This window comes from Mercurialis annua, linkage group LG7, assembly GCF_937616625.2.
Source record: "Mercurialis annua linkage group LG7, ddMerAnnu1.2, whole genome shotgun sequence".
In the NCBI taxonomy this organism is placed as follows: Eukaryota; Viridiplantae; Streptophyta; class Magnoliopsida; order Malpighiales; family Euphorbiaceae; genus Mercurialis; species Mercurialis annua.
The window spans coordinates 43,311,135-43,326,885 of NC_065576.1; the positions used below are offsets into that span (position 1 = coordinate 43,311,135).

Genomic DNA, 15,751 nt, shown 5'->3' on the forward strand with positions numbered 1-15,751 from the left:
CAATTATAAAATATTTAAATATTACACAATTTTTAATTGTAATTAAAATATAATTATATAAATATTTATGTTAAATAAAAAATTAATATTCGTATTTATTTTAAATATAAATAGTTCACAAACGTATAATCAAACTTATATATGAGCTAGTTTGTGAACTTATAATCAAACTTATATATGAATCAGCTCACATGATATTAAATGAGTTTATATACTAGCTATTATAAAAATAAATAAGAATACTAGTATGTTCAAGTTCGTCTCATAAAAACATGGGAATTAATTAATTAATTCGAGCTTTGTTTCGTTTGTTCGAAATTCGAACAAACACAGATTGAATATCTATCGAGCTGAACACGAGACTGTTCGTGAGCAACTCGGTTCATTTACGGCTCTAGTTTCCTGGGTTATGTTTCAAGAAAATGTTCAATTGGTGGCTACGTGGAGCTGTTAAGAAAGATGAACCTACATCACTGCTGCCACTTTTCATTTGAACGAAGGATACACGCATAATCTCCACCTCAGCAGCAAAATAAAAGTACAGGTAATATATATTCAGAAATCGAATTAGTGTCCAAATTAAATTTTGATCATATATATGTAATACTAAATATTTCAAAGATGGGCGGAAGTAACAAGGAGAGTTAGCATAAAAATAAAAGGCTAATCCTCTGAAAAACCCCCCACCTTTTACCCCCTTTTCATTTGCACCCTGACGTTGTAAAATCGCCAATTTTACCCAAATTCGCACCTTTCATTGTCAATTCCACCCTAACTTATTTGGGCACGCGTTTTTTGCCACTCTGGCATACACATCAGCGTTTTCTTGCAATTACCTTACTACCCTTATGCTGATTAGGACTAATTTTTACCACATTTTAACTGATGTAATTAAAAGAACCTAACCCTAGTTACTCATTACAGCTGAGAATAAACCTACGATTTTAATTTCAAAATCATCTTTTCTCGCTAGAAACCCTAAAATCACAGCGGTTTGTTGAAGTGAAGCAAAAAATGTCGACAATGACTGAGTCGTTTAGGGCCCTGCAAAATGTGACTGACGAGCTCTTCAATCTTCCTCCAACAAGGGAATGCGGTAGGTGCAACCATGGAAGGTTGCTTCTGTACACATCATGGACAAAAACGAACCCTGGGAGAAGATTCTGGAGATGCTCGAAGTCAAGGGTAAGTTTTTTAATTTACATTCAAAAAGGTAATCCTGTTCAATTTAAGAAGTAGGGTTTGTTCAGTTATTAAAAAAAATTCAATGTTAAAATTTCGTTTTTTTAAGCTAGATTAACAGAGGTTATATTGAATAGAAGTTTAAGCTACATTAAATGTCAATAGAAGTTTAAGCTTAACAGAGGTATAATTTTGGTTTTTATTTCTTTTGTTGTTTATAAATTGATAAAAATGAGTACTTGAATTCGTGTAGTATGAATTGTGATATTTTTATGTACTAAATAGACACCTCAAGACTGTGGTGCATTCCGCTGGTATGATGGCGAGGTACCCTGTGAGCTAAACATGAAGTTTACCATCCTGTTGGACAAGATTAAGGTACTGAAAGATGAGGCTGCAGTTTACGACAATCAAATTATTGAAATGGCAAATAGAATTAAGAGGTTGGAAGCGGCACAGGAAAAAGCTGCAATTGCTTTTGCACACATACAGGATCAGAATGATAGGCTATTGAAAGAGAATCAGGAACTGCAAATGAAAACAGACGGGTCACAAACTTGTTCCTGGTTTTGCAAGAAAGCTTTGATGGTGTTATTGTGCATTTATGTTTTGTTTTGTTATGTGATGTGATCGTGAAGGAGTAGGAATGTATTCTGTGTGGTTGTAGGTCTTGAAGAAATGGAGGTACTGGCAGCCGAAGTTAGGGTGATGGCAGCCGATGTTCTACTTCGACAATGTACTGATGTTGATTTTGTAATGCATCCGGTTACTGCTAATCTAGTTAGTATAGTATGAAATAGGTTTTTGAATGTAGCCGGTTGTTGTGTTAGGATGATGTACTAATATTATTAATCTATGTAATAGTGTATCAAAACTTCGTTCGTGTAATGTTATGGACAAGTAACTATGTATTGTTAGGTTTTTTGTAAGTATGTCGTTCCACCTTTAGGTGAATCTGTACTGACATTGCAAGTATAAGTGATTTGAAAGTGTACGTATGTTGGAGAAATTTGCAAGTACACGTAATTTTAACTTATTTGAATTTAACTTGCAAGTAGACGTAATTTGAAAGTACACGTTTGTTATTGTTCTGATTTCAAAATATAAGTAAAGTTAGCAAAACAGACATACTTTATCATTATACGTTTGTTATCGTTGCATTATTCAAATAAACGTTATATTATGTAATAGCAATGTTAGTATAAGCAAATACACGAAAATGACATTCAAAAGAGGCAAATAATATAAGCAAGGTTTTTGTACAAACACCTTTGCTATACCTATAGCTTTTCATCCAACAAAAGCTCAAAAATGCAAGGTTTATCACCTATGCTATACCCAAAGCTTTGTATCATACTAAAGCTCAAAAAAGCAAGGTTTTCAGTTTACCTATGCTATATATGATGTACTCTGACATCTATACCCAAAAACTTTACATCAACCAACTTCCAAAAAAGCAAGGTTTTTACTTCACCTATGCTATACACAATGACGTACACTGATTTGTATATCCAAAATGTACCAAAAAAACTCCCTCTTCATGACTCCTAAGCTTTCTTCTTTCCCTTTATGATTGGAAGTTTATCGATTCTAGGAGTTGCAGCTTGTGACGCCGTTGACTTATACACAACGGACTTCGGTGGTCGTGGTTCCTGTGTGGCTGTCGATCCTTGCTGAGAGGATGTGGCTGGTTTGTTACTTGCTCTGGCTGCAGAAGCTGTCGCCACAGCTCCGCTAACATACCTCACTCCATCAGCTGTAGCAGGCTGCATTACCATAACAACCAAATAGAATGAGAAAATGCAACTGCAAACAACAACTATACCACTAGAAACTGAACCATACAACTATACAAACAACAAATATACAACACCATTGCTCTCTACGTTATACAACACAAACAACACAAACATCAACTACCCAACACAAACATAGTGAAGCAGTTCTAACCACTAACTAAACTAAATATATGGTCAAACTCATCAAACAAAAAGAGGTAAATTTCTAAATATCAATATGCTAAACTGCAATAGGTAAAACTCTAAACAGCAATATGTAAGTCTCAAAACAACAATAAAACTGCCTTGTACAAAACTGAAAATAACAAAATTAACAAAACAACACAAAACATATAAAGTTTTCATTGCTTTCGCCAAATTAACAAAACTGAAATTGAAACAGTTTCGACTGGTTTCACCAAATTAACAAAACTGAAAATAACCAACGGTAGTATATATCACCTGTGAGTAAATAAATCCTGAACGAGTGTTAATTTTGATCCCATGAGTTTGAATCACCTGCCAAACAGCAGAAAACATATAAAACCAATTGATAAAATTGAATATTATACAAAAATTATAAGCTATGCATTATGTTACCTGGCTTTGCATCTCTCTTTGCACCTCATTTCGTTGCGCAGGTGTTGAAGCATTTCTCTGAGCAGTAATTCTACTTTGCAGTAATTGTTCCCTCCTTTGTTTTTTCATTTTTGTAGATGAAGGGTTACTTCCACTAGCTTGGGACGTAGGAGTTTTGTCAACCCATTTTGCACCTCTTGGTCTACCCTTTGCACGCTGCAAATAAGGTGAACGTTCATTTTGATTGGCGGTTATAAAATAACATATCGAAACATGTATACGTACCTTTGCAGGCCTATCAACAGGGGCTTGGTCTTTGTTCGGGCAAGCACGTTTATTGTGTCCTTCATTAAGGCAATGTTGGCACGTCATTGCAACCCCCTTTCTCGCATATCTCGGATTCTTTTTAGGCTCCTCATCGGGATCTTTCCTTCGGTTTTTCTTCGGCCGTCCAGGCAGCTTTTTGTATGGAGGTGGAAGAATGTCGAACCCTTCGACATTGGGCCACATATTTATCCCATTAATCGGTTGAAGGGAGAATCGATAAGCTTCTTGGTATTTTTCCTTCTTGTACCACCCATCCACATAATCACACACGTCGAAACGCATGAAGTTTATGCAAGCAAGAGCATGGGCACAAGGAATACCGCTTATATCCCATGCTCTGCAGCTGCAACTCTTTGTCTTGAGGCACACAATAAATTGATCATTATCGCAACTCACTTGGAATGCTCCCCCTTTGGCAGGTATTGGATCACAAAGTCTTGTGGAAATCTGATTCCGATCAATTCTCTCTCTTATCCTTGGACAAATGTCTTCAAAATGTTTTTCCATCAACTCTGATTTTTGGTACATTCTCGCCATCAAAGAAGTTCGAATCTCCTCGAGCATGTGGATTGGATGTAATTGCCTAGCCTTGGCAATGTAACCATTAAAAGTCTCCACTAAATTGCTAGTAATAGCATCACACTTTGCATGGGGCCTAATGAATGCTTTGCAGAATACATTTTGAACCTGGCCCATGAAATCATCAAATGCCGCCGGCTTCTCACTTTTCATTGTCTTCATGTGAGAGTCAAACTCAGGCAGATTCGTCGCATTTACAGCATACCAAAAAATTCGCTTCAATTCAGGATCCTTGTGTTTCTTTTTCCAATTAGCGTAAATGTGACGGGCACAATTACGGTGCTCTGCAAACGGCACCACATTAGTTATGGCATTTTTAAGTCCCTGCGAAAGACACAAATACATAAACAATTCAGTGAGAGCAATGTGCAACTGCATCTAAATTCCTAACCTCATATATAAAGAATATGCAATTGTTGCCATTATGTTATGCAACTGATACAATACTTATTTTAAATTATTTTATTAAACAAGACATTTAAAATGATTTAATTACCTTTTGTTGGTCGCTAATTAGAGTCAAATTCACCCCATCTCCAAACCCAAGATCTGATATCAGCAACTCCATAAACCACGTCCACGTTTCTTCATTTTCCGCCTCCGCTATTGCCCATGCCACGGGGAACATTTGATTGTTCCCGTCTCGTCCAACAGCACTTAAAAGGCAACCGCCAATCAAAGTCTTTAAGAAACAGCCATCGACACACAATACAGGCCTACAACCTTTATTGAATCCTTTCCGTAAACCTGAGAAGCCAACATAGTATCTCTGAAAGATTGGAGCTCCATTTTTTGGGTCATTTATCAAGTAAAACTGGAATAAGCCTTCTTTGTCAATCCTTTTCAGTTCAGCGTCATATGCTCTAAAGTTGGCATAATGACTCTCAAGTGACCCTCTGATTACATCCAAAGCAGTGGTCCTAGCTCTATAACACGATGACAAAGACACAATAAGTCCTTTGTATTTGTCCTTGATGTCAAGTTGCATATACGGGGCTGAGTATCCAGGCTCTCTCCTAAATTTCTTGATGAACTCTTTCGCTAACCAATCTGATGTAGCTTGTCTATTTCTCGTTGCTCTTTGACAGGCGTGTCGTGTCTGCAGCCCCATAATTTGAAAAGAGGTGCATGAATTTTTTCGACTAGCATAGAACCTCCAAGGGCAGCCAGCTTTGCAGCGTGCTTCAACTCGTAAACGCTCGCTCTTTCTCCAAGTAACGTCATGCCCCCGACAGATTGCCCATTGCTGAACAGCGTTTTTAACTTGCATCTTGTTGATGAAGATCATATCCATCTCCCACTCCAACTTCTCATGATCACACGCAGGGTTATAGTACACCCGGCTAGCTCGTTTTTTCTTTCTAATTTCAAGATCATCTTCATCGCTACTACATGGGGTGAGAAGACCGTCATCTGTATCAGCATAGTCAGAGCCATCGTCACTCTCTTTGTCTTGTATATCCTTGTGTGCATCTAAATTCCCGGATGCCCCACCCTCCCAATACTTCCCATTATGACTACAAACACCCCCCGGAGCATCTAACATACCATCCAATCCTAAGCCATTAATTCTATCAAAATCAGATATTCTTGAGTTTTTCTTCTTAACCCTTGCATTACGATACTCCTCGTCAAAATCTGTTCCACCCTCACTAACACTATCATCATCGGTGTCTTCTTCAGGGTTACAAATGAAAGTGAAATCAGATTCATCCCTTTCTTCGTCAGCCTCCATTTCACCATTACCCTCTTGGTTTCCAACCTCCAAGTCAGCAGATGTTTCAGCCTCCATATCAGCTTCATAATTCAAAATTGCATCTGTGACAGTCTCGTCTCTGTCAAAGTGTTCAAACTCTTCTTGTGAGTTGCACTCAATGAACAGTTTAACAAATCCAAAGGCGTATCCCTCATCGAACAGCTGGCTAATGCCTCCATCGTCCTTCACCATCGTTACAGTGTGCCAATCCCCTTCCGGCTTATAGTACCCGACTCGACTAACCTCTGGATATCCCATATCCCGAACCCTTTTAGCAATGTCCTCAAATGTCAGATTTTCATCTCTATACCAGTAATTTTGCAGTACTGTTCCTCCATTGACTGTTATAGGGTCTCCCGGAATGAACTCCACATTGACATAGACCTCACATGGTGGTCTGCCAAAAAAAATGAAACCATTAACAAAAAAGCATAAAAAAAAAAACAAATCCAAACAAATCCTAACAAACTCAACATTAACAAATCCTTGCATTATTATACTGCAATCATAAACCGTAAACTACAAATCCTAACAAACTCAACATTAACACTAGACATAGACATATTTTAACAACACCCAGTAACAAACTCAGTTTAACAACTCAAGTCACTTGAACCTGCAATTACATAACCCTAAAATCCCTAATTTGTCGAAATAGGAATTGAACAAGACACAAACAAAATTTAACTATCTCAAAATTTGTTCACATTTAACCATGATACTCACTGCCAAACACAAATTAACAAACCCTAACAAACACAATACTAACAGCTATAGGACTGTTATTGTCTCCTTCACTTCTAATTTTGAAACCCCAAAACCATAATAATCAATAACGCTTGGTAAATAAAACTGAAACTTTAATTGAAAACCTTAAAACCCAACCCGAAACCCTTAAAATCACTGCAACTTGTTAACCAAAATCGAAACTTTTATTTAAAGCGTCAAAATCCAAAATTTAAACATGTAACTGCCATTAATAATCAATTTTTATAAGTACTAACATTAGCACCATATTAAGCTGGAAAAGATAGAGAAGATGAACTCTTACCTGTAGTTTTTCGGCCATCCTCCCTTATCGACTCCCCCCGATGCTGGTTCTTTTCCTTTTGATTTAACCATTATGATTTGCTCACTGTCTTCAACACGCAGAAAGATGGTGGACTGCTAGCATCATCTTCGAGGAGTAGTGAGTAGCTAACTGGACGAAGTAAAATGAACGAAGAAAATGGAAGGATGAAAAAACGAGGGAAATGAAAGGATGCAGAAAAGAGAGAAATGACGAAAGCGGCGGACTAAGAAAAAAGATGGTAAAAATTCAAAAAAATGGTAAAAGGGTTTAATTTTAGGGCAATTTTTAAAACTCACCGTTTTGCAATAATCAATACACCAACCATGGTTAGACGTAGCCACCAGTCCTAATCAGCAAGGGTACTAAGGTAATTGCAAGAAAAACGCTGATGTGTATGCCAGAGTGGCAAAAAACGCGTGCCCAAATAAGTTAGGGTGGAATTGACAATGAAAGGTGCGAATTTGGGTAAAATTGGCGATTTTACAACGTCAGGGTGCAAATGAAAAGGGGGTAAAAGGTGGGGGGTTTTCCAGAGGATTAGCCAAAATAAAATAACGCAGCAGTAAAATATATGGATCAGGTGATGTTTTAAAAAAATTAAAAATGTAGCTTCAATTAATTATGATGAAGACAATTATTTTAATAAAAGTATATTATTTTCTTTTTCTTAAGAATGGAGATAGTATTTTGTTTTTCTATTTTCTTTTCTACCCCTTTATTCAATAAATTTCTCTTTTTGGAGTTTTTTTTGATTGAATTAATTTTTTTAGGATGGTTTTTGTTATTGCATGTCGAATTTTTTGGATCATTTCATAGATATTTAGTGTTTGTTGGAACTTTATATTCAAACTTTGATGATCCAAACAATTTTGATGTGGGTATGATGTTTGTTTATTCTATCTTTGTTGGGAATTATTGAAGATGCGGATGAACGTAGAGAGCAAGCGAGTTCAAAGGCGAAATCGGATGAATTTATGGATCTAACCCCGCTCTCTTGAAAATGTGCTAGGTTTAGCGGATTCCGGTTTAGATTATACTCTTTCGATTAACTTTTGCTTGTTTTCTATAAGTTTTATGTGTATTTTTAATTTTAGCTTTGATTTGCATTTTGAAAGTTTATATGATTAGATTTTGTTAGTACGACTTTCGTCAATTTGTAAACTTTATTTTATTTATCTAATTCATAGTTTTGGAAAAAAAAAATAGACTGAATAGTTGATCTGCTAGAGAAAATGAAAGAACAAACATAAAGTTAAAAATGAATTTTTAACGGCGATAATAATTTTTTTTTTTTGTGTTGTGAATTTTTTGACTCTTTATATTTATCATGCTCTATTTTCACTATAGTTCAATGATACGACTATAATTTTGATTCATCCAAAAATTGAATTTATAATTTGAAAGGACGCTGAATAATCTTGACCTTAATTACCAAAAATTAACTTATCAAACAGTAATTTATATAATCAAAATACTGAAACAACACATAAATTTTCAAAGACAATTTATTAAAAAAAAGCATATAAACGTAAAGACTAAAGGACGATGTTTTTTGGCTAACAGCCGAAGATTACCGCCTTCTGCTTTAAAAAATGAAGAAATTAGAATATTCTTTTCCTAAATTCTAGTTTAAATTTTTTAAATTTTACAATAATTTTAGGATCTATTATATTGATAAAATCATCAAAATACAATATAAATCAATTGTTATAAAAAAAATTAAACAACACACCCGATCAAACAACTGATCTAACTGGAAAAAAAAAATATACTTCAAAATGAAATTTTAACCGAATAATATTCTAAAAAAAATGAAAAAAGAACTTATGGATCATTTACATTTTTAGTATTTTCATTTTAACTTGTTTTATTCTTCCTTTAATAATATGACCATTGTATTGATTCATCAAGAAACTTACAATTGAAGTTTGAAAAAAATATAATCTTGAACAAAATAAAATTAGGCTTAAACCACACAAATAAAAATTATCAAACCATATCAGAAAATATACCAAACAACACAAATAGATCTCTATAATAAAATATTATTTATTATAAAATAATTAAAACTATAACTAGATATTCATTAAAAAGAATTAACTAGATAATATGCATGGAGACGAAAAGACGATAACTTTTTGATTAAAATTAAGAGGTAATCGTCCGCTCACCCTTTAGAATCATGCAGTAAAGAATTGAAAAAGAAGGAATTAAATAGAGAGGGATGAGTTATAAACATAAAAAGTCAAAAACAGTGGTATGAAAACTTATCTCATAAAATCATATTCGTACATATTTAATAATTATATTGAAAAATGAGGGATCAGTTTTTGAAGCTGAATTTTGGGGCGTGTTTTACAATCTTCATTTGTGTCGGACTCTGCGTTTTAAAAAAAAAATCTCGAAGGGTATATCAAAACCATTACAAAGAAAGTCGCTAGTAATTGAGATTAGGGGTGAGCAAAAACCGAGTCGAACCGAAAAACCGAGTCAAACCGAATCGAAAAACACCAAACCGAAAAATAAATGATTAAAACGGTTTGATTTGGTTTTGTATTTATTAAATTTGCGGTTTTCGGTTTCGGTTTGGTTTTAGTGTTCGGTCACCGAACCGAACCGAAAAACCCGAATTAATGGGAAGGTCATTTCAGTCATTTTTATATAATACTATATATAGTCTTTTAATCCCAAAACCCTAATAATTTACCCAGCCGCACTCTTCCCTCATTCTCACCCTCACCAAAATTCATGTTCTCACCCACTATTTCCTTCTCTTATTCTCTTTTATCCTAAATTGAACCTAAACCCTACTATTTCATTATTATCGCCGACCGTTGTCTCATGGGTTTTGTCCACCCGTGTATACCAGTGAAGACCAAACAAGATCGGATGATGATAATATGGTGGAGATCGGGCGTTGCATGTATCGCCAGAAGAGATGAAGTTTGTTGATTTCTCTTCTGATTTCTTTGGTGGATGTAGAAAGCTTGCTGTGAATTTATTGTTGAAAGTTAGTCATATGTATAAGATGATTTCCTAGTGATTTGGTTTATATTTTCTAAATTTGTAACTGTGAACAATTTGTTTTGAATTTATTATTGTATTTGTATTGTTGATTTCATATTTTTGTTTTTATTTCTGCTTTAGAATTTTTGAAACTTTGATCTGCTTCTCAACTTGGAAAAAAAAAATCTGCTTCTGAAATTTCGGTTTAAATGACTCGGTTCGGTCGGTTAAACCGAAATTTCGGTGTACCGAACCGACAAAACCGTTCACCGAAGTAGGAGGTTTGGTTCCTATTAATTAGGGGTGGTTTGGTTCGGTTATGATAAATTGCACTCCAAACCGAACCAAACCGAACCGTGCACACCCCTAATTGAGATGCAACTCAGTTTATAAACGTTGTCGCTGCAATTCGATTTATGATTAGCCGAGATTGGTAAGTCAAAATTTAACATATTTTAAGTGAAGCAAATTTTGCAGCAGATCATCTGTCTCGCTGAATAGTGATTTTTTAATCGGATTCTCCTTTCATGAGCAACCTCCTCCTAGTTTAATTCTTTGGGATCTTTCATGACATGTATGACACTTCATGCAATAAAAATATCCAATTGCAATTTTCAGATTTTGCTTGTTTCTCTTGGAAAAAAAATATTGTATACTTTTTATGAAAAATTAATATACCGTATGGTTTTCTAATATATATATATATATATATATATATATGAATTATAATTTAAATTATTACATACAGTCATATGAAACTTTTAATTTAAGACCTCAACAAAATTTTATAAAATAAAATATTAATTTGTTTACACTAACAGAAAATATTGCACACTTTTATTAATTAAAAAAAAATATTAATTAAAACACATCTTAATTAAAAAGTATTTCTATGTTAATGATGGCTTCCTTCTAAACCGGTAATGAAACCTGCAAAACAGGGTACAAGCTAACTGGATGGTGGTTGTTCGATTAACTCTTCGATACTAAAGTCAGTTTAGGTTTTGAGCAATTTGAGTATATAATGTAGTTGTGTGTTTAGGCATACCTCAAACTCCTTTTATAGTAGATGATTGTATACCTTGTTGAGTTGAAATAGAAAAGTGAATCCTATTTTATAGGGTTTGATCGGCCTGATTAGAAGTATTATTCCTTATTCACACATGAGTCCTATTTAAGAATGCTTTCTTAATATTTTTGTCTTCCTAAATTAGAGGTTATCTTTCTATGTTGGAGTTTGTATCCAAATAGGAAAGATACACGGGAATATTGACAGATCTGGCAATCTGGCAGAATTCCGGGGTCGACGCGCTTTGTCTGAGATCTCAGGGATTCGTTCTTATCCTTGTAGATGATATCATATTCTAGTCGAGGCGGATACTATAGTCTATAGATTCATCCGCCGATTTCGTCTGGCTTAGCCCTTTGGACGGGAGTCTGGTATCGTCTGAGAATGGATCTCCTGCGACTCGACTCTATAATATTTAAGATAGGGTTCGATATCCATAATTAGCGCCCCCCCCCCCCTCTCACAAGTGAGCTGAAGTCTTGATATTTATACTTTAGTAAATCTTAGCTCTTTTGTAGGCGAGTCGTTTCATGTTCTGGCGATTCGTTTTGCCTTTTCAGCAAGATTTCTATTTATTCTCTCTCTGCCACGTGCCGTTTGCTGATTCTCCATTATATTTTGATTTTAAGACAAGTGTCTATTCATGTCTTCTCTAACTCATATTTAAACCGTTTAATTGTATATTATTTCCATTTTTACTCTTTGATATAGCATTGCTCTTTGAACACTGATTTTGCTCAAATTTTTTATTCTTTAAACTTGAATTTCCAGGTAATCCTTATAATTAACGCAAAGGTTTTGGATTATATTCACTTCATTGTTCTGAGTAGCTTTTTGTGTTTTTGTTTCTAAGCTTCATCGTTTTCCATTTTATGGATAATTTCCTTTCGATGTTCTTGGTGTTCTTCATTTTCTGGATTATCTCCCTTCTTCGATCCTCTTTTTTTTTCAATCTTTTGTAATACATGTTTCTGTTAAAAATGGCGGCTAGGAAGGCGAAGACGAAGTATGACTCAGTGGCTATCACTGATTCCTGCCTTAGCGAAGATCAAGTTCGGGATATCTACTTCAGATATAATTTCCCGTCTGAGTATAGAGTCAAGCTTTCTGGTTATGGGAGACCTGCCTTCGGGTGTCCCGGTTCGCCTTGTAGAGCGATTGTCTTCGAAGAACAACTTGGTGCTGGTCTTCGGTTACCCTTAAATCCGTTTTTGATAGAGTTATGTATATATTTAAAAATCGTCGTAGGAAAGCTCCATCCTGGGACTATTAGAGTCCTTCTTGCCTTTGTCGAAGCGTGTAGTCTTCGGGGTCAATCTCCTTCCCTTAACGTCTTTTTTTATTTCGTAGAGTTAAAGAAATGTGATAGCTGTTTTGTTTTTGCTATTCGCCGTAAAGGTCGTTCCTCTATTTATTTGCCCTATTTGGACAAGGTTGGCGAAAGCGCTTTTTCTAGTTACTTACAATTTTGCCTTTCTTCATTTCCTTGGATGGTTTTTCCATTTACCGCCTTTTTAATTATCCATCTACTTTGAACTTATCCGAGTCGATCCTTGATTTTGATCTATCATTTCATAGTATCTTCCAGTGTCCTGATTTAGAAGTTTTGGTGAATAGTCACGTTCGGGGTCGATGAATTCCTTTGAAAGATCCTTCGCGAGGTTTGGCAGATCTTCACTATGAGTATATTGGAGGTATATATTTCTGATTTTATTTTCTTTTTTGTTTCTTTTGTAAGATGTCTTATTCTTCTAACGATCTGCTTTCCGGTTTCAAAATAGATTTGGACGTTCCGATGGGTGAACTAGTAATAGATGCTGACAAACCAATTCCTGAGACTGAAGCTCAAGTTGCCTTAGTTCCTGCTGGGGCGACCTTGTTAGCAGGCGACTGAATAGTCGTCGTGGCAAAAGAGGTTGACGTCGCAGTTGGTGATGGAGAGCATGCGGACGATGAGGCTGCTATCCCTATTCCCCTAGCTCCGGTGATGCCAACGGAAAAGGTGGAGGTAGTAGACCTTGACAACGCCATTGTACTGGATCCGGAGGAAGTTTCTCCGAGCTATGATCTTGCTGTTATGCCTTCTCAGATGATATCATATTCTAGTCGAGGCGAATCCTATGGATTCATCCGCCGGTTTCGTCTGACTTAGCCCTTTGGGCGGGAGTCCGGTATCGTCTGAGAGTGGATCTCATGCGACTTCCCTCCATAGTATTTAAGATAGGATTCAGTATCCATAAGTTAACATGATACTTACTCGAGCTAATATATTCTTATTATATTTGATCGCACGCTTGTATTTTTATATAAGGGATAAGGTGTAAATATGCCCCTATTGTTAACCTCTAAGAACAAATTTGCCCCTTCCTAATTTTTGGTCTAACAAATATCCTTAACAAAATTTTATAAAATAAAATATTACACTAACAAAAAATATGGCGTATTTTTATTAATGAATAAAATTAAAAAACAGTTAAATATATGTTAATCAATTGCACTAGTTAACTGGCTTATTATCTTTTAGGGCAGCGACATAGTCAATTTTACTGGTTCATTAGTAAAAGAGTTTGCTCACTATCTTTTTCGGAGCGGTTCAACTTTACCGCATACTATTTTAAAGGAGAAATTTTGTTGGAATATAATTCTTTTAGAAAAACTAAAATATCCGATTTGGCTAGAGATGCTTTAGAAGGGCGACAATTAGAATTACATTTCCACGTAGAACACAAGTAATAGAGCTTTTAGATTTCTTAACAACGTTAGATAGAAGGGCTTATTTAAACCTATTATAAAACATTAATGGTTTAAATGAGATCAAAATATCATGAGGGGCTTAGTTGTAATCTGCTATTTATTATGGGGGCATATTTGCACCATTTCCCTTTAATTAATGAAGCTTCTTCAGTTGAAAATAATGAAAATAAAAAATGTTATTATTCCTTATGTACTATTTTTAAAAGGCCATGTGCCTCCAGCTAGACTTACCCAACTTATTCTTTTTGTTTTGCTTGCAATATATTATCTAATTCAGCAAAAACAAACATTATGATCCAGATTTGATTTGCTCCATAATAATAATAATACAAAAAGTTCTCCATAATTCCTTTTAATTATAATTATCTTCTTGCCTCTTTTCATAAATCAATTATAGTCGACATAATATTTATATCCAACCATTTATAAGTTACTTCCTCCATCTTTTATTATTTATTTATTTAGTCATTTTATTTAAATTTTCACGGTGATCATAATTATTATTTTTAAATTTATTCATTTCTAAAAAATATTCTATAATTCAATTTGTAAATATATATATTAATTAATAGAATTATATTAATATTTTATACTTATATTTAAGATAAAAATAGCACTTTTTTGGTAGACACGATTTTACCTAAATGAACAAGTCATAAAATGGAGACAGCATTTATTTATTTTTTTAAATAGTTTTTATTTAGTAAGTAAATAAAAAGAAACTCAAATAGTCTATATATTTTTTATTTGTATGATCATGAGGTGTTCTGAACGGGTTGCAACTATAAAACGACATCTTTAAACTTTTCACATTCAGACTAATCTCGAGCTGGGTAAGTTTTTTGCGGGAGGTAAAACTCTAATTTCAAATTTTAAAAGGCTTTTTATATAGAATACGGTAAATGGGCTCCTAATTATTTTTATACAGTTCAAATGAAATGTTTACATTTCATACGATCATTAATTAGAAATCTAATTTGATAAGAAAAGGTCAAATAATTATAAAATAACAATTTTAGAAGTTAAGAAAGTAAAATTTACGAGTTGAGATATTTGATATACTTTCTCTTGACAAAATTTAAAGTGTTTTTTTAATTTATAAAACTAACATAATTATAATTTTATCTTTTAATTTTTTATATTTATCCTCATTTTAAATTAAAGTTTTTATAAGAAAAAATGGTGAATATTTAATGAAAATTTGACTAATGTACCAATAGTACTAATTAACTCTATTGTTAAAAGAAAGGTATAGAATAATTATTTATATTATTATTAATTTATATTGGCTATTGTAATTTGGCTATTTTGTCAACCATAGTAGGACAGATGGAGTATTAAATTGAAAGATAAAAGGTCAGAATGATTAATAAGTATAAATGCAAGGATTAAAAGATATATTAAGGCAATAATTATTAGAGAAAACTAAAGAAAGTAAAATGGCAATTTCTCTGACACAACGACTTGCTTCCAATTGAAGTTCCAAACGGCGTCCATGAGAGGCATGATCGCATGCAGCTGTCCTTATTCTAAATATATATTCATGGGTTCCACGGTCCCACACCATGAAAGATTGTTCGGTTGAGATGCGTCCAAAAATAATGTATCATGAAAAGTGGGACCCTTACACTCCAGAGAACAATCATAAC

At 34.2% G+C, this 15,751-nt stretch overlaps 2 protein-coding genes across 2 annotated transcripts; one reads left to right on the forward strand and one right to left on the reverse strand.

Moving 5' to 3' along the window:
• Positions 1 to 937: 937 nt before the first annotated feature.
• LOC126656603 (uncharacterized) lies at positions 938 to 2,198 on the forward strand. The gene is made up of 2 exons (XM_050351202.1): positions 938 to 1,185; positions 1,468 to 2,198. Exons 1-2 carry the CDS (start codon positions 1,015 to 1,017, stop codon positions 1,810 to 1,812), a joined length of 516 nt encoding a protein of 171 aa, XP_050207159.1. The 5' UTR covers positions 938 to 1,014; the 3' UTR covers positions 1,813 to 2,198.
• Positions 2,199 to 2,392: 194 nt separating this feature from the next.
• Positions 2,393 to 7,800, reverse strand: LOC126654939 (uncharacterized). Its single transcript, XM_050348942.2, has 7 exons — positions 7,570 to 7,800; positions 7,253 to 7,402; positions 4,942 to 6,598; positions 3,825 to 4,769; positions 3,561 to 3,755; positions 3,423 to 3,479; positions 2,393 to 2,948 (listed from the first exon to the last, which is right to left on the reverse strand). The coding sequence occupies exons 2-7, from the start codon at positions 7,321 to 7,323 to the stop codon at positions 2,730 to 2,732; spliced, it is 3,144 nt and encodes a 1,047-aa protein (XP_050204899.1). The 5' UTR covers positions 7,324 to 7,402; positions 7,570 to 7,800; the 3' UTR covers positions 2,393 to 2,729.
• Between the last annotated feature and the right edge of the window lie 7,951 nt (positions 7,801 to 15,751).